Source organism: Coenobita brevimanus, chromosome 29, assembly GCF_032717465.1.
Source record: "Coenobita brevimanus isolate Jiangsu-jjx chromosome 29, ASM3271746v2, whole genome shotgun sequence".
NCBI lineage: Eukaryota > Metazoa > Arthropoda > Malacostraca > Decapoda > Coenobitidae > Coenobita > Coenobita brevimanus.
Window position 1 is genome coordinate 37,618,583 of NC_136982.1, and position 18,328 is coordinate 37,636,910.

At 40.6% G+C, this 18,328-nt stretch overlaps 1 protein-coding gene across 1 annotated transcript in view; it reads left to right on the top strand.

Annotated features, from left to right (window-relative positions):
* Nucleotides 1-18,328, top strand: part of cac (calcium voltage-gated channel subunit cacophony) — a 2,326,612-nt gene that overhangs the window by 2,281,409 nt on the left and 26,875 nt on the right. The window contains exon 47 of the mRNA XM_080268748.1: nt 11,465-11,625. Within this exon, the coding sequence (XP_080124874.1) occupies nt 11,465-11,625 (161 nt within the window). The remainder of the gene's footprint in view (nt 1-11,464; nt 11,626-18,328) is intronic.

An 18,328-nucleotide genomic window follows, 5' to 3' on the forward strand; every position in this document is an offset into this window, starting at 1 on the left:
ACCCTGGTCAGACGTAAAGCAGAGATGCAAGGAAGTTTGAGGCTTGATGGTGATATAACATGGTCTGCCAGAATCATGTGTATATGGACTGATGGACCCTTAAGTCTAGCTATGGTTCTTCCAATTTATCTAGATCATTTGGGGGTTGTCCCTGATGGGAGTTCCCCTTCGAGCGACGCTGCCGAATCTGTACCAAAACACACCTATCTGTCTCATGTCAGCTATTTACTACCTCTAATTGAATTTTATTTACAGTATATATATATAAAATTCTCTACTATGGCTATATAGTGTAAGAAAATGCCTATTGTTTTTAATAATAACAATGACTTTTTATAAATACCTCAACACTTGGCTATGTTGCTTTCCAACATTGTCGCGCTTGTAGGTGAGTCAGTGAGGGTAGGTCAGGTGTCAATCCGCAGATCACTTTCTCTGACCGCCATTAAAAATAAGCTCCTACCCCTACTACTTGCCCTTGTCTGCTCCACAGTCGAGAAAAAGAACTTATTTACAGCGTAAATGAGTATTTTTTAGAAGAGAAGGCAAACAGGGGACCTATAATTGATCCCTCAAAAGCTGTTGCTCGAACAGCAAAGGCCACCAACGTGAGTGAAGTAACAGTCAGGCGAATTTGCTCTTCCTTCAATCAAGCCTGCATTACACAAGTCACCAGAACAAACTATAATAATTCATAAAACCATATAGACTTTTTATAGAAATAAATCACCATAAACTGTAGATTTTATATGCAGACAGAAAGAGAGAGACAGAGACAGAAACAGACAGACAGACAGACGAAGTCAGGAGGCTTTTCCTCAAATTCTAATAATTCATAAAACCGTATAGACTTTTTATAGAAATAAATCTCCATAAAATGTTGATTATATATGCAGAGAGAAAGAGAGAGAGAGAGAGAGAGAGAGCTGGGAGTGATGGTTAACCCTTGTCTCTAATCCGATAATTGGCCCAGTAGAAACTGTGGCAACGTCGCACGTAGGGGAAGTCCCGTAAGGGACAACGCCTGAACGATCTGGATAAATTGGAAGGGCCATAGTGACTGATGAAGAATCTTTAGAAGTCAGTGACAGAAAACCCTTTCACTGGGAATCATTTTCCAAGGTGGCAGGTTTTTGAAGCCCATAACATCATCCCAGTCATACTCTTATACTGTATTTTTGTATTCATCAACAGATTGAGGGAAAAACTTTGTGTATTTTCTGCCTTTTACATTGGAACATTGCTTCTGGAATGGCTGAGCAACATCAGGGCAAAAGACTGATAATATCTTTTAACTGTGGTGCATATCCCTACTGGCTTTGATGGTCACCTTCTTCATAAGTGACCTCCCAGAGCCATTGAATTGCTAGCCTACAATTGAGAGGCCTGCTTCTTGGTGGCATTCTTTTCTGCCCCATCATATGCTGCTAACAATTGTGACTGACCTTAGTCTTGTCCCACCAGCATCCCTCATCACCATTTCCCCATGACCGCCAACAATGTTAGCATTAACCCTGTATAGACCATTTACAAACCAGCCCTCATTATCAGCAGCTCATCCACTTCTGAGCCCCCTAATGTGCCATCATCTCCTCATTCTTGTCTATTACTGTACTTGTACACAAGTTAGGCTGCACCATAGCTTCAGAGCTAACTAAGATACTATATGATGGATTGTCTGTCCTTCAGTATTAGTAGTGTACCATACTAGGATTGCGATTGAAGAGTTGAGAGGAAGGATGGGACTGGGATGTTTTGGTGTTGTGATGAGGAAGGGTAGATTCAGATGGTTTGGGCATGTTGAGAGAATAGAGGATGACAGTTGAGGCCGAAGATGAGAAGCATGAACATTGTGGTAGGGTTGCAAGAGGCAGACCGAAAAAGACCTGGGACAAGGTCATAGAATGTGACCTTAGGGACATAGGACTGAATAAGGAGTTTGCCAGAGATTGAGCTGCATGGAGAGCTGCCATTAGGTGACCAAGGCCAATGCATGCAAGCAAGTTGGAGCCTTTATAAACAATATTAATGATATGACACATTTTAAAGCAAAATGGTCATCAAAATAATTATATTGTACAGTACAAAGTCTATTCAGAAAGTATCTGACCTCACCTTTTTTCCCACCAGTCAGCTGGAGGATAGGGGCAGGGTTTTGTGTGGCACAGTGTAGGGCCTTCATGCGCATGCGTGATTAATGCCAGCTGGCAAGAGTGACTCAGTGGCTGTCAGTCATGGTCGTGCACTTTATCCTTGTCACGTTCCTGTGCATGTCATGATGAAACAGTGTTACTGCATCAAATTTTGCCAAAAAATAGGTGATACCCATGTTCAAACTATTAGGAAGATCCAGCAAGTTTTAGGGAATGAAGCCATATAGGTAGTGCAAATAAAGTATTGGTACAATCGCTTAAAAAAATGGCTGAATGTCAGTTGTGAGCGAACCACATCCTGGGAGGCCATCAGCAAGCAGGAGTGCTGAAAATGTGAAGAAAATCTGCAATTTGGTCCTGGGAAATCATCAGTTGACTGTCAGAGAATCTGCAAATGAAACTGGAATCAGCGATGGATCAACACATGAAATTGTAACAGATGATTTGGGCACGAGGAGAGTTGCTGCCAAGTTTGTTCCAAAGCTACTGTCACATGAATATCAAGCCCTGTGGATGACCATTGCTCAAGACATGCTGGAGTGTGCAAATCACAATCCAGACCTTCTGAAGACTTATCATTGGAACTGAGACTTAGGTGTATGGGTACGACCCAGTAAGCAAAGCACAGTCATCTCAGTGGAAGCATGCAGGGTTGCCATGACCAAAAAAAACATGACAGGTCTGCAGCACAGTGAAATGCATGTTTTTTTTTTTTTTTTTTTTTTTTGCTACCATGGTGTTGTGCATCAGGAATATGCACCAGAAGGTCAGTCCATCAACAAACATTACTACTTCAACATTATCCACTGTCTTCATGATGCAGTTCGGTGGAAGAGACCAGACCTTTGGAAAGCGGCAAGTTGGAAGCAGCACCATGACAATGCCCCTGCCCATTCTTCTTAACAGATTCAGGAATTTTTGGCCAAACACGACATCCTGCAGGTCCAGCAGGCTCCCTTTTCACGGACCTGGGTGTATGCGGCTTCTGGATATTCCCCAAGCTCAAAATTCCGCTGAATGATTCCCGATTTGACATATGTGAAGAGACTATGACGAATGCGACAAAGCACCTGTAGGAGATACCGAAAACTGACTTTGAAAAACGTTTCAGGCAGTGGAAAGAACGTTGGGCCATGAGTGTCAAGTCAGAAGGGACCTGCTTGGAGGGGGATTAGTGTCCTATCTCAACAGATTAGCTATTTATTTTTTTAGGGCCTAAGGTCAAATACTTTCTGAACAGACTGTGTAGTTCACAACATTTTCTCCATTTTTCACAAGCTGATCATGTTTATCAACATACTTATACTGTAGTTCACATTTTTTCCGTTTTTCACAAGTGGTCATGTCTCTAGGGAGGTGAGGACACCCAAACTTTAAGATGATTCCCTAAGAAGAGGAGGTGCTGGAAGGGCAGGCTTCCTTGAGTCAGGGTCACCTCTTCTGTGGGAATTTAGTCTGTCTACCAAGTATGTGGTTACGCATCATGTCTGTGTCAGTTGATGCAAGATTCCAATTTGCCTGACAAATGTGTTCACCACACAGCAGGTCAGGTTGCCAAAGGGCTCTTTTATAAGCCAAAACTCATGTAAACTGTGCTCAGAGTGGCTGAATAGCTAAGGAGACATAAATGCTGCTTGTAGGGGGCATTTCCCCTAACTTTGTTGAGCACCACCACCTCTCCTCCTCTAAACCTCACCTTCTCTTCCTCACTGAGACTCATTTGTGTGAGGCAAGTGATAGAAACCGTTCCCTGTATTCTCCAACTTTCTCTACATTGATTTCAAAGTCAGAGATGGCCATTGTGAATATATACACAACGACATACCTTGCCCTAATCTTCCTGAACCTGAATCTTCAGAATTTGCTGCTCTCTGGCTTTGGCTATCCTGTCATTCTCTGACTAAATATATCTGTGCTGTTTATTTATCCCCTAATTCTACTGACTATGAAAAATTCTTTAAGTATCTTACTTCTAAAATGGAACACATCTTATCAATTTTTCCTTTCTCTGAAATTTCCATTCTAGGTGATTTCAGTGTTCACCACCACCTTTGGCTCTCCTCTCCTTTCACTTATCCACCTGGTGAACAAGCCTACATCTTTTCTATCTCTAAAGACCTAGAGCAGCTTGTACAGCACCCTACCTGTATCCCTGACTGTCTTGGAGAGAGTTCCAACATACATGACTCCTTCCTTACATCTAATACACCTGCTTATGCTGTAAATCTCTTCTCTCTTTTGGGCTTGTCCAGGCACAGCCTTATCACCTTAACCTGTCCTATCATCCCAGTAAGGCTAGTGGACTCTTCCAAGAAGTGGCAGCTGTGACACGTTGTTGCTGATTGGGAGGTCCTCAGGCAGTACTTCTTTGATCTTCCCTGGAATGATAACCATGGCTGAGAGCCATCTGAGTATGCCTTGCACATTAGGGGTTATTCTCTTGGGCATGGAAACGTACATTCCTTTCTCATATCCTCTGACTAATGCCGAAAAACCTTGATTTAATCACACTTGTTCTAATGCTGTTCACAACAAGGAGAAGGCCTACAAAAGGTACTAGAGCCAACTCACCCCTGAATCCCATTTCTTTTATGTTCCTGCCCAGAATCCTGCTAAGTCTGTTCTTTGTGCTGCAAAAAATAATTTTATTCATACTAAATGCACTGAACTCACTAATTCAAATTCTTTCCACTCCTTCTGGCACCTTGCTAAAAACCTTTCTTACAATTTTATCTCTTCATCCCTCCTGTTTTCCACTCTCATGGCACTGTAGCTATTTCGACTGATAAAGCAGATTCGCTCAGACTTTTTCCTCCAGTTCCACCTAAGATGTTTCTGGTGCTGTTCCCTCATCACTTGCCCCTTCTGACATGAAAATTTCTTCAGTTGGCATATTTTCTACCATTACTGGCCTCAGTGCTAATAAGGCATATGGGCCTGATGGAGTCCCTCCTGTTGTCCTCAAGAACCGTGCTTCTGTGCTTACACCATGCCTAGGTAAACTCTTTTGCCTTTGTCTGTCAACTTGTACCTTTCCTTCTTGCTGGAAGTTTGCTCTCATTCAGCCTGTTCCAAAGAAGGGTGACCATTCCCGACTCTCTAGCATCCAATTGCTTTAACATCGTGTATTTCAAAAGATTTTGAGTCAATTCGTAAGAAAAAAAATTTTAAAACACATTTCCCATCAGAGCCTTCTTTCAGATCGTCATTATGGGTTCTGCCCATACCTACCTTTCAGACTCTTGGTCATCCTTCTTTCAAGACTTTGACGAAAGGTTTGCCATTGCATTTGATATCTCAAAGGCGTTTGATCAAGTCTGGCATAAATCTTTAATTTCCAAACTGCCCTCTTACGGTTTCTATCTTTCTATCTCTGCCTTCATCTCAGGCTTCCTTCCTGGTTGTTCCAGAGCTGGTGTTGTAGATGGCCACTGTTCTTCTTCTAGAGCTATCAAGAGTGGTGTTATGCAGGGCTCTGTCCTAACATCAACTCCCTTCCTATTACAGTACTCATCAGTGACTTTCTAAACACTATATCTAACCCTATCCACTCATATGCTGATGATTCCACCCTTCACCTTTCCATTTGCTTCCTGCAGCATCCATCTCAGCAGTTACTTCAACAAACAAGGGATGAGGCAATGGCACACCTAATGTCTGATGTGGTTGATATCTCTGATTGGGGCAAATGTAATCTTGTTGTTTTTAATGCATGAAAAACCCACTTCTTACATCTTTCAACCTGATAGAATCTTCTGCAGGAGTATCCTCTAATTTTAGGCAATATCCAGTTCAATCCTGCATTATCTTTAAACATACCTAGGCTTTCATTCTTTCGGGATTTAGTTTGGAAGGATTGTAATTACCTCTCATCAAATCTGCTTCCAAGAGATTAGGTGTGCTAAGCTGACTCCATGCCTTCTTTACCCCTGCACAGTTGTTGACTTTATACATGGGTTTTATTCACCCCTGTGTAGAGTACAACTCTCATGTGTGGAGAGGCTCCCCACATACAGCTCTTCTCAACAAGGTCAAATCAAAGGCTTTCTGTCTCATTAACACTCCCCCTCTTACTGGCTTCCTTCAACCTCTATCTCTTTGCCACACTTTTGCATCTTTACCTCTTTTCTATCACTACTTCAATGGTCACTGCTTCTCTGAACTGTTTAATGGTCACTGCTTCTCTGAACTGTTTAATGGTCACTGCTCCTCTGAACTGTCTGCTTGCTTCCTTCCACCACTATGGCAGGAGCACCCGTCTAGCAACAAACACTCATCCCTTTTCCGTCCAGCTCTCTATTGCAAGAGTTGCCCATTACTTCCAGTCTTTCATGTATGCAACAGGTCAACTCTGGAACTATCTCCCTTAGTCTGTATTTCCTGCTGCCTATGATATGTCTTTCAAACGTAGTGTATCCAGGCATCTCGAAATGAATGGATCTAGAATTTGGCTCTGTGTTATCTTGTTTTTGTATTTTCTTGAAGGGAACAATTTTGTGGGTTCCTGGCCATGTGTTCCTTCTTTCTTGCATTAAAAAAAAAAAAATCTACACCAGGGTTTCTTTTCAAGCTGAATTGGAAGAAATAACAGAAACTATATCTCTATATCTCCTGGCACTCAAAAATCACTGAAAAGCAGACCTCAAGGACACCAGCCTTTTTTGTGTGCTCGGGAAATGATGCAGTCCATAGTATATGCATCCCTCTGGACTATATCCAGTTCACTCAGCTATATCAGCTGCTTAGAGCTTCATGGCACTATCAACCAATCTCTATCATATCCCATGTGCTATTCTAGGTTACCTTTTGAGGAATGATACCCCATCTTCTGTCAGAAGTATCCATGCAGGTGTTGATTTGGGTTATTTTTTCACAGGATAAGATGAATTTTTCACCATGACCAACACCAATATGGTAATTATACATGCTTCTGTATTCAGTCCAAGAGAAGTGACTGCAAACTGGAATTTACTTTTCCCCACAGGGAAAGCATTTGTAAATGGAGATGTACCAGATTTTGTCATATAGATTGATCATGACAAAACTTAGTGTTGGTTGAAAATGTAAGTGTATGTCCTTTTATGTGGTTACTTTGCACTGAGCTTAAGGGTATCCCCATGTTCATATTAAAGAAGTTGAAGATGAGACAATCTTTAACAAATCTCACGTGTCACAGGGACACAGGGTGGAGAATGGGAATTTTTGTGTATCATAGCACTGGTATAATGATGACAGCTACTGCCACTTTATTCATATGGACCCCCAATGTTGGAAACTAGGATAATGAACACTGACAGGTCATATTGAGGTCCCTTGTTGATTAGCCAGTGCCACATGGGACCCCTATCCAGGAGACTAAATTTCACTTGTTGGAGATTTAGGGCAGTACTAACCAAGGAGGTGACTTGATGGCCTATCATTGTGTGGCCTTTCCTTCCTTGATGTTAGTTGAATATTTTCCCTCTGAGGAACCATGTTGCATAGGTTATTTCTGAGAAGAATGAGGAGGAACATTTGTAGCTGAGGGCCCCTGGTTAGTCTGCAGATAGGGGAAAGCCTGTTTGTAAGAGGACTGTCTCCTGAGAGATACATGAAGATGCCCTGATTGATAGCCTATGATGTAGTCCAGGGAAAAGGACTAGTATAACACAAAAAAGCTGGGAAACCTTTGACACATCCTATAGGTCATGTGATATAACTGTAGGAATAGTTGGCAGAGTCTCAGTAGACTTACAGTAATCATTGATGTATATTGGTCTGGTGAGGTAATTCAGTTGCAGATGTCTGTCCATCACTGATGCCTGCAGTGAGACAGATGAAGAACTGCCCTGTAGCCAAGTGAATGTCCAGTTTGATAGACCAATAAATGCTTAACATGTGACATATCAGTGTGGTGAGCTCATGGACTGTTCCCTTGACAAAGGTGGAGAAGGGACTCCTAAGTAAATGGTAGTCTGTGCCACTAAGCTGGACATTTAGCCTAACGAAACAGGTCAGTGGACTTGGCTATTATTGTAGCTAATAAGCTTTGAATAGCTAAGGCTGAGTGATGTTTTTAAACTTTCTCCATTCAAAGTTGGGTGAAGAGCTGCAAGAAAAGAGCACTCCACCTTGTAAAGAGTTTGATATCAGAGTAAGACTCGTGGGTTACTTTGCCATACATAGTTACATAGTAAAAGTTAATCATGTCCCTCTATTGATGATCTGCCTTGGCGGACAGTATGCATTATTATAAAAAGTTCTATTGATGATAGATTTGTATTATCCAGTTTGTACATGACAGTTTTAGGCAATGAGTACAAAGTCTGCTTGGATGGTTTTACAGTGAGAAGAAAAAAATGCTCACTCATGATCACATCACCATCACTGGAGGGGAGGAGAGGTCTAGACTTGATGAATGTCTAGATTCCATGAGACGAAGGCTACTCTGACTCTATCACTTGAGACCATAGGAGAACAGGAGCATGTCAGAAGTGGCAGAGATTAAGCAAGCTTATGTAAGGGGAGTACATATGTTGATGAAAGACAAAATGAGACTCCCCATGGAGACTGTAAGGCATGAATGTTGGGAGCACTCTAAACTGACTGCCTGGATGATGAAACCATAGAGCTTCTCCTGTAGTGCTTGAGTATGGAGGCTGTCATAGTCTGTGAAACCTAACCCATTGGGCACAAGCATGTCTTTTTTATTTTATTCTTGCCACCTCCTAATAATTTTATTCAGCTTAGGTTAGTCATCTTGAACTAGAGACATTAGATATACCCATAATAAACCCCTTCAGTACAAGAAGCTATTCTTAAGCTGGATGAAATCATCTGGTAGCAGCAAGAATGAAGTAATAAGGACATCATCCAAAGTCTAGGAGTTAAGGGAGAAATTTGATTTCTATGTATTTTCCGGGTGATGTATATGTTGTCTTGATATATCAAACACACTTGGTTTTTCCATGCTTCTTCGTGAACATTAGTATAAAAAGCTTCTGTCTGAAAGCTTTAGTTTTTCCCAGTGGTGTACTTGGGGAAACTTTATCTTCCTTCAAGATTGTTATTATTGTAGCATCCCATTCCCAGCAGACAGTGTTCATTTTGGTCACAGCTAAGTTTGCTACCGCAAATTGACATAGGACCTCCCTCCACAAGGTATTAAAAAACACGGAAATCATAGTATATCACAATGTTTGTTCATGAAATGCCATTCATTAATATGAAATCATGTTTCCCTTGTTTTTCAGGATCACTCTAATGCATTTTGGCATGGAATCACTTAGATCTCTAAAGTAATCTAAGGATATTTCTTTGCACCAAACATTTGTCCATTCAGTCTTGAGGTTGTCCAGATTGGGTGTCTTCTTCTCTGCCATGATTTTCTTCATCTTTCACCAGCAGTTTCCTATCGGATTTAGATCCGGACTGTTGCCAGGCCAGTCGAGGACCTCAATCTGATTATCCTGAAGCCATTTTGTCACCTTTCTTGACTTAATGGAGCTGAATCATGCATGAAAAAGTTGCACCCATGAATAGCAAAAAAGTTTAACAAATGATCTTTCAGAACTAGAATGTACTGGTCACCATTCATCAAGTTCTTAGGAAGAAAGTAGAGGCCTCCCCTTCCCATTTCACCTGAGAAACACCCCCATACCATTACTGATTGTGGGTACTTAACAGTCACCACTGTGTAAGCAGGGTCATATCGATTACGGGAGGCAGGGCGATGAACTTTGGCAGAATGCACCTGGAACACTTGAAATGTGCTTTCATCGGAAAATATAACTTTTCTCCAATCATCCGATGTCCATTGTGCATACTACTTGGCAAACTGAATGCACTGCTTCTTCATGCGGTCAGTGAGAAGTGGTTTCTTGGCTGCGATGCAGCTTAGCAAACCCAGCTTCTTTTGCAAGCGATGTAGGATAGTTCAAATTGAGACATCTTGTAACGGCTGGGGATGCATTCTCTTCAATTCTGCTGCTGTCAGTCGAGGATTCTTGATTACTTCCCTCTTCAGATGCATATCTGTAACTCTGGAAGTTGTCCTCTTCTTTCCATCGCCATGGCTGTGCACTGGTACGACATGAAGTGTGGCAGGCCATGCACTGTAGCAAGAATCTTCATGACGGTCGACTTTGCACGTCCAGTACGTTCACAAATCGTGTAGATAGGGACATTATCCTGCCTCCATGCAATGATATGGACCTTCTCATCCCTTGAGCAGTACTTTCCAGGCATGAGAACTCGATTTTAGGAAAATAACAGGACAAACAGTAATGCATACGAAAAAAGAGGGAGGTGCAAGCTCAGAGCAATGGGAACATATACTCCCACTCTCGCTTCTGGGCAAGCACTGATGTGCTGAGTATTTCACCACCTCCTGCCAACACCAGAGGAGTTGTCAGTTACTTCTTGCCCAAATAATTCACTTGGTAGAGGTGGAAACACAAAGGAAAGACAGAAAACTCTCCCACAGCAATTCTGGGTGTGTAGTTCCTAAGTCAATTTGCGGTGGGTGTAGATGGAGGGAGGGACACTATCTAGACTTTGTTGGATTCACAGTAAGCCACCATCACCAGGAACATTCATGTTTGTTATATTCACCATGCCATTGATTCACAGTGCTTATATGCAATTTTAATTTTTTTTGTCTTTTCCAACACCCCTTTTTTTGATCTTATAAAGTTTCAGCCATCGGAGCTTAAGTCAGTTATGAAGGTAGAGACTGCAAATATACTGTACATAGCTTCAAGTATGCTATTGTGTTCAGATTACTAGCAACATTTTTTAGGTATCTTTACTACACACTGACAGCCTTCTTTAAAATAGGTAAGAGGCTCTGATATTTAAGTGAAAATTTGGGGTTCACCTGATGTTGCTACATATTATCAGGAGTGATTTTGAGTATTATACTTATGGAAGCACTTGGGATATTCATAGACAAATCATGAAGCTGCTAATGTACCATGGATAAGAAATCCTGATTTGTATGTTATATTAATAGGTTTTATCTTTAAAGTAAAATATTAAGATGAAGCTATATAAATCCAAATTAACCAAGGTTAATATCCACTTGAATCATAATTTACTGGGTACAGTAAGCAAATAAATTGTGCAGTAGTGTACAGTATGCAGAAAGCTAAAGATTATCTTCCATTTCAGAAAATCACTGTGTAAAATTGTTTAGATAGAAAACAGGGGTGTCACATCAGGAATTTATGTAAATAAGTACCTCAGGATAATTTTAGAGATTCAGCTGAAGAAGGAGCACTCTGAAGTGGTTATACATTGACTAACAATAGGGTATACGGTGGGTGTTTCAGGTGGGTCTTGAACTAGCAGAGGTGGTACAACAAGCCTCTCGTCGCGAGTCTCTTGCTTCTGAAGATGGGCGGCATTTGCGACCAGATGAGTATCCTATCAACAGATTTTCAAGGTCCAGATCTCCATCCCCTGTGAGAGGATCACCGACACACCAGCACAGGTTGGTACAGTAAACACGTGTTTTATGCATGTTGGCTTTACTTTTTTTTTCAACAACATGAGGTGGTAAATGGGGTAAATCCACTTAAATTGCGAGATTTATTCAAAATAACTTGGGACATGAAGTTGACTCTTCCACCGCTCCAACTGTTTGTTTTGGTGTACGATATGGCTAGACTTTTATAATGCCTGGTAAGCATCCAGTTACTGAAACTAAAGGCAGTACTGCACCCAGAAGACAAAGGATGATAGCATTGAGTTTGGGAAAGAAGCTTGAAGTATTGGAGAGATTTAAAAAGGCCATAAAACATCACTGATTAGCCATGCTTACTGCATTGCTGTAGAGAGCATATTACTGTTGCCTTCCAAGAAGATTAGTTGGCAACTTGGCGTGTTTGCATGCTTGTTTATGTGCATATTTGTGTGTATGGATTAATATTCTCTCATACAGTTGCTTGGAGTAAACAGTAGGCCTAGTGTACACGTAATTGTTTGATATGAAAGCCAAATATATGTGCATGCTTGCAGCATTGAAGAACATATCCCATTCATTTTTCTTATCTTATGAGATAATTATGTTTAAATTATGTATTTACCTATTTGTATTTACCTATTTGTAGTATACAGGAATTGAGCAATGCTCGTGTTGTCCTGTCTCCTTATCCACATTTATCAAGTCTACCTTTACACACATGAATGTTTTCTCATGCACCACCTCTTTGTCTAAGTCGTTCCAAATATTTAAGTATTTACCTAATATACCTAATTGTGATATACACGGAATGTACTATGCTCGTGGGTTTCCGTCGCTATTTCCCAATAAGTCAAATTTAGCTTTAAACTCGTTTAAGTTTTTAGACTGGACGATCTCTTTGTCCAGGCTATTCCATAAGTCTATACTTCTATAAGGAAAGCTATATTTCTTGATATCCTTCAAGCAGCTTGACTTTTTCAATTTCATTCCGTGTCCTCTTGTTGCTCTCTTATCCCATACAAACAGATCTTCTTTGTCAATTTTATCTACTCCCACCATGGTCCTGAACACTGCAATCATGTCTCCTCTCTTTCTCCATTCCTCTAAGGAAGGCAAATCCAGTTTTTCCAGCCTCTCTCTGTATGACAGGTCTGTCGGACTGGGGACCATCTTGGTTGCTGTTCTTTGTATTCTCTCAATCTTGTTTATATCTTTCTTTTTGTGTGGGGACCACACTACCGCTGCATATTCTAACCTGGGGCGGATCATGGCCACTATCAATTTTTTCATCATCACCTCATCCATATAATGAAATGCTACTCTATGTTAGTCAAAAGTTTATAAGTCTCTCCAACTATCTTGTTAATGTGCTTTTCTGGTGACAAACTATCTTGGACCAGCACTCCCAAATCTTTCTCTTCTCTCCTTTTTGTGATCAATTCATTACCCAACTAATAATTCAGTGATGGCCTCCTGGTACTTTTACCCATTTCCAATATTTTACATTTCTTTACATTAAATTTCATTTCCCACATCTGGTTCCAATTGTGTATCCTATCCAAATCCTCCTGTAGTATTTTACAATCCTCCTCAACCTCTACCTTCCTGAAGATCTTTACATCATCAGCAAACAGACTTGCATAACTATTCACTCCATCCACCATATCATTTACGTAAATCAGGAACATTACTGGCCCTAGCACCGAGCCTTGAGGGACTCCACTTGTTACTTCCCTCCATCCAGACATCCTATCCTTTATTACTGTCCTCATTTGTCTGTCTCTCAAAAAGTCTTTCATCCATTCCAGAAGTTTCCCCTTCAGTCCTCCTATATATTCTAGTTTCCACATTAGTCTCTTATGAGGTACCTTGTCAAAGGCCTTCTCTAAGTCCAAGTACACACAATCCACCCAACCATCTCTCTCCTGTACCACGTCAATTGCTCTTGAGTAAAAGCTCAACAAGTTAGATCCAAGTACACACAATCCACCCAACCATCTCTCTCCTGTACCACGTCAATCGCTCTTGAGTAAAAGCTCAACAAGTTAGAAACACATGACCTTCCACTTCTGAATCCAAACTGACATTCAGCCAAAATATTCATCTCTTCTAGATATTTTATCCATCCGTCTTTCAGGATTCTCTCACACAATTTTGCGACCATGCTGGTTAGAGACACTGGTCTATAATTCAGGGGTTCTTCCCTGTTTCCTCCCTAGTAAATTGGTACCACATTTACCCTCTTCCATTCTTGTGGCACTTTCCCTCTTCCAGTGAGCATTCGATTAAACTGTGAATTTTATCCGCCAGTTGTTCTCTGCATTCCTTCAGTACCCAATTAGAAATTCCATCAGGTCCTGGGGCTTTCCTTACATCTTGAGTTTCCAGTAATTTATACACTTCCTGTACCTCCACTTTTATATCTTTTATCACCGGAACATTTCTAATCACTCCCTCCCCTTCCACAAGCTCCTTTTCTTTAGTGAAAACTGACTGGAAATGTTTGTTCATTATTTCTGCTTGCATTGCTGCATCCTTAAAGACCTCTCCTTCTACTTTCAGTTTGGTGATTCCTTCCTTTTGTTTCAGTTTGCCATTAACAAATCTATCAAACAGTTTGGGTTCATCCTTGCATTTGTTTATTATACCTTTTTCAAAATTCCTTTCTTCTTCTCTACGTATTCTTGTGTATTCATTTCTTGTTCTTTTATGTTCTTCCTTTGTTCTGTTGTTACCTCTCATTCTCCAATTGTTCCACGCCTTATCTCTCTCTTTTTTTTTGCTATCATACACCTTCCATTAAACCACTCCTTTTTCCTGTTTTCTTTCCCTCTTACTCTTGGTACAAATTTTTCCACTCCCAAATTATAGAGGTCTAGAAAGATATCCCACTTCCTCTGTATCTCTCTTGTTTCTCTGAATTTTCTCCATTCCGCATTTTCAAAAAAGTTTCTCAGTCCTGTAAAATTTGCTTTCCCAAAGTTGTATCTTCCCTGTCTATGAAGCTCGTCTCTTGGCTTGACGTTCCCTATTAACTTCTGGAACTCAGTGACCACATGATCACTTTTTCCTAAAGGACAGAGATATTTTAATGATTCTATTACATTGGGTTCTTTGGTGAACAGTAAATCTAACCTTGCTGGTGTATCCTCACCTCGAAACTGTGTCTCTTCTTTGACCCATTGCATTATCACATTATTCATTATTATATTTAATAACATAGTGCCCCACGAATCCTCGCCGCCTCCCGAGCACCATTCCTCCCAGTTCACCTCTTTACAGTTAAAGTCACCCACCAAAATTATATTATTGCTTTTCTCAATTAATTTTTGCAAATAGCTAGCCATATCTGACAACATCCCATGGTATTCGTCATCTTTCCATGCTCTCGTCTTTGGGGGAACATACACTACCGCCATATCTCTCTTGACATTCTCTCCAGTTTCTAATTTCATATATATCACTTCCGCCCTGCCTTCTCCCATTTCCACAGTATCTACATTTATGTTGTTCTTCACTGCTATCATAACTCCTTCTCCCTTTTTTTCTTTTCTGTCTTTTCTCCACGGTTTGTATTTACCATCTCCCAAATGAACATCAATATCTTCTCTTAATTTGGTCTCTACAAAGCACATGACATCAGGTTCATGTTCTCTCAAGAAATCGTTAATTTTGATCCTTGTCGATATGAAACCATCAACATTAGTATATATCACCTTCAAATTATTTTTGACATTTTTAATACCCTCTTCTCTCCTACTCTCTGTCCGTACCACTTCCTCAACTTCTGATCTTTCACAGCCATCCCCCTTAGTTTCCTTCACTTTCCTTACTTTCGTATCCAATACTCTCCAAAAAAAAGTATTACATTCTTCCTCTGTCCTCTTATCATTTTTTTCCTTTACTTCTTCCTTTATTGATTTTAAAACTTCTCTTTCTTCTTCATTCAGATCTTTTCTTATTATGATATTTTCCATCCCCACCTCTTTGCTTAATTTCCAGGTCACTTTAAGTATCTCATTTATTACACTTTCTGATGTAAACTTGACTCTCATTGGTCTTGTTTCCCCTTTCTTATAAGGCCCTATCCTCCTTACTTCCTCAATTTCTTTTACTCACTTGTCTCCTTCGGGGTCAATCTTGCCCAATATTCCTCTCAACAGGTTCGTGTCTCTCTCGAGTCTTACTAACCTAACCTTTTCTTCCTCTTCCCTGTTTCCAAATACTACCACACATCTGTTCCTTTCTACAGTTTCTCTCACTATTTTCTCTTTTTTCTTCAGTATTTTCACTACATTTTCTTCCATTTTTTTCTTGTTCATTTCCCTTTCTTCCTGGATGATCTCTCTTAAGCTGACCACTTCTTTCTGTTCTTCTTCTACGTGTGCCCACTTTGCCTTATGCTCTTCTAATACACTACTCACCTTCTCCGTTTTATTAGTACTCTCTTCTAGTTTCCTCCTCAATTCAACATTTTCCCACTTCAAATTTCTAATCTCTTCATTCGCTGTTTCATTGGATTGGATCAGACTCTGTATGGTAGTATCCGTATTTTCAGACACATCCTTTATCACTAGATTCTCTACTTTCTTTTCAAGTTCACTAATCCTCATAATTAATGTTTTAACCAGATCCATGACATTGGTATTTGTATCAAATCCTTGGAATTCGAGTCCCTCATTGTTTACATTTTCGGCCATGCTTGATGTTGGTTAATTACCAAAACAGCTGTTACCGAAAAAAAACTACAAGCATTCATGTATACTCTAGCCAATAAATCATTACATTTTGGGTAGTCTATTAACTTTCATTATTTTAAATTTAAAACAAGACCTTAGGAGACAGGACAGACAAAATTCCTACTTACAAATTATCTCATTCTCAGAAATGTATAAAGGAAATTGAAAGTAATAGAGAGAGTTCTAGAAAGTATGGTTAAAAAAGAGTAAATATTGATGTGATATAGTTTGGTTTTATGCCTGATGAAGGGACTACCGATGCCAGATTCATTGCTTGACAGCTTCAGGAAAAATATATAGGACAGAAAAGGGATCTGAACTTTGTTGATTTGGAGAAGGCCTTTGATAGAGTCCCTAGGGAGGTGGTGAAGTGGGCAATGAGAAAGCTTGGGATCGAGGAATGGCTTGTTAGGGTGGTTATGGCAATGTATGTGGGTGACCACACCCAGGTGAGTGTGAATGGAGATTTGTGTGGTGAGTTTTCTGTGAATGTTGATGTGTAGCAGGGGTCAGTCTTGAGCCCCTAAATGTTTATCATGGTGCTTGAAGCCCTCTCACATGACTTCAGAAATGGACTCCCGTGGCAGAAATTGTTTGGCAATGATTTGGTGTTGATTGCAGAGAAAGAAAGGGAGACAGAGGAAAGATTTAGGAAATGGAGAGATGGTATGGGACACAAGGGCTTGAGAGTATATGCAGATATAACAGAGGTAATGGTGTCTAGGGTTGGTGGTGATACTGTCTAAGAAGATGGAGGGTGGCCATATGCGGTTTGCCACAAGGGCATGGGAAGTAATTCCATCTTGTCTAGTGTTTGTAATAATTGGGTATTAGAGGTAGACTGCGAGATATTGTTGATTTCATGTGTGAAGTGTCGGGGAGAGAATGGGGAGATTGTCAGGCTTGACAGGACTGATCTTGCTGGTGAGTCTCTCATGTGTGTGGAAGAGTTTTGTTACTTGGGAGACATGTTATGTGCTGGAGGTGGGGCTGGAGCTAGCTTTGTGGCTAAAGTGAGGAGTAGTTGGAAGAAGTTCTGGAAGCTGTTGCCTCCCAAGACATTGAGAGGGTTCTCCCTCTGTGCTAAGGGATCTTTGTATGCAGCATGTGTTAGATTGCAATTCATGACTGTTAGTGATTTATAGTTAACTGAAGATGGTATAACATAGGTTCAATGAGAATATGTTGCTGGATGTCTGAGGGTTGGCATTCTGGAGGATACTGTCACCTAACCCCAGTTCAAAACCAATATAAATAAAGTTCATAGCCACCTGAAATGTCACAAACTGCCACTAAATTATTGCTGTCAAACCTAAAACATGGTGAAGTCATGATAAAAGAAGAGGTTATCATTATTCACCCCAAGGTTGAACAGCAGTTGACAGGTGACTACTAGCTCACTTACTCACGCTTTAGCTGTGTGTTACACATAGACTAAAATAGATTTGCTGGTCTGGCATAGTTTGAGGGGACACTGATCCTGGATTATTGATTTGGGAGATGGTGAAGCTTGATCTCATTGTGATGGCCATGACATCAGGGAAGCACTTGGCATCATCTACAACATGTGCAGTTCAATCTGCTTAACTGACTTGACTGTAGCAGTGGATATGGGTGACTGAGGTGATAGCAGCCTCTCTTCTGGAGCTGGCATTACTTATAACTTCAGCTTAAAGAAGCTCACGAAAGTTGTTTACTTACTAATTTTTCTTCCTGTAGATGTCATGGTAACTACATGCCACTTTTAGTGCATCATGCTCATGCATGTCATTCCTTTTAAGATCTGGGCTTTTCTTTACCAAGAGGATGACAACCTTGTCCATCACTGTCAATGCATGTTGGAGCAGGTTGACAATGGGAGCTCTGAATAGCTCTGACCCTTCAGTCTCATCATTTGCTGTGTCTGTAGTGCCCTCTGCTGCTTGATGCCGATCACGTTTTTGTAAACGAGCTCCTTAGTGCGGCTTTTGAGGAGCTTTGGAATATTGTCG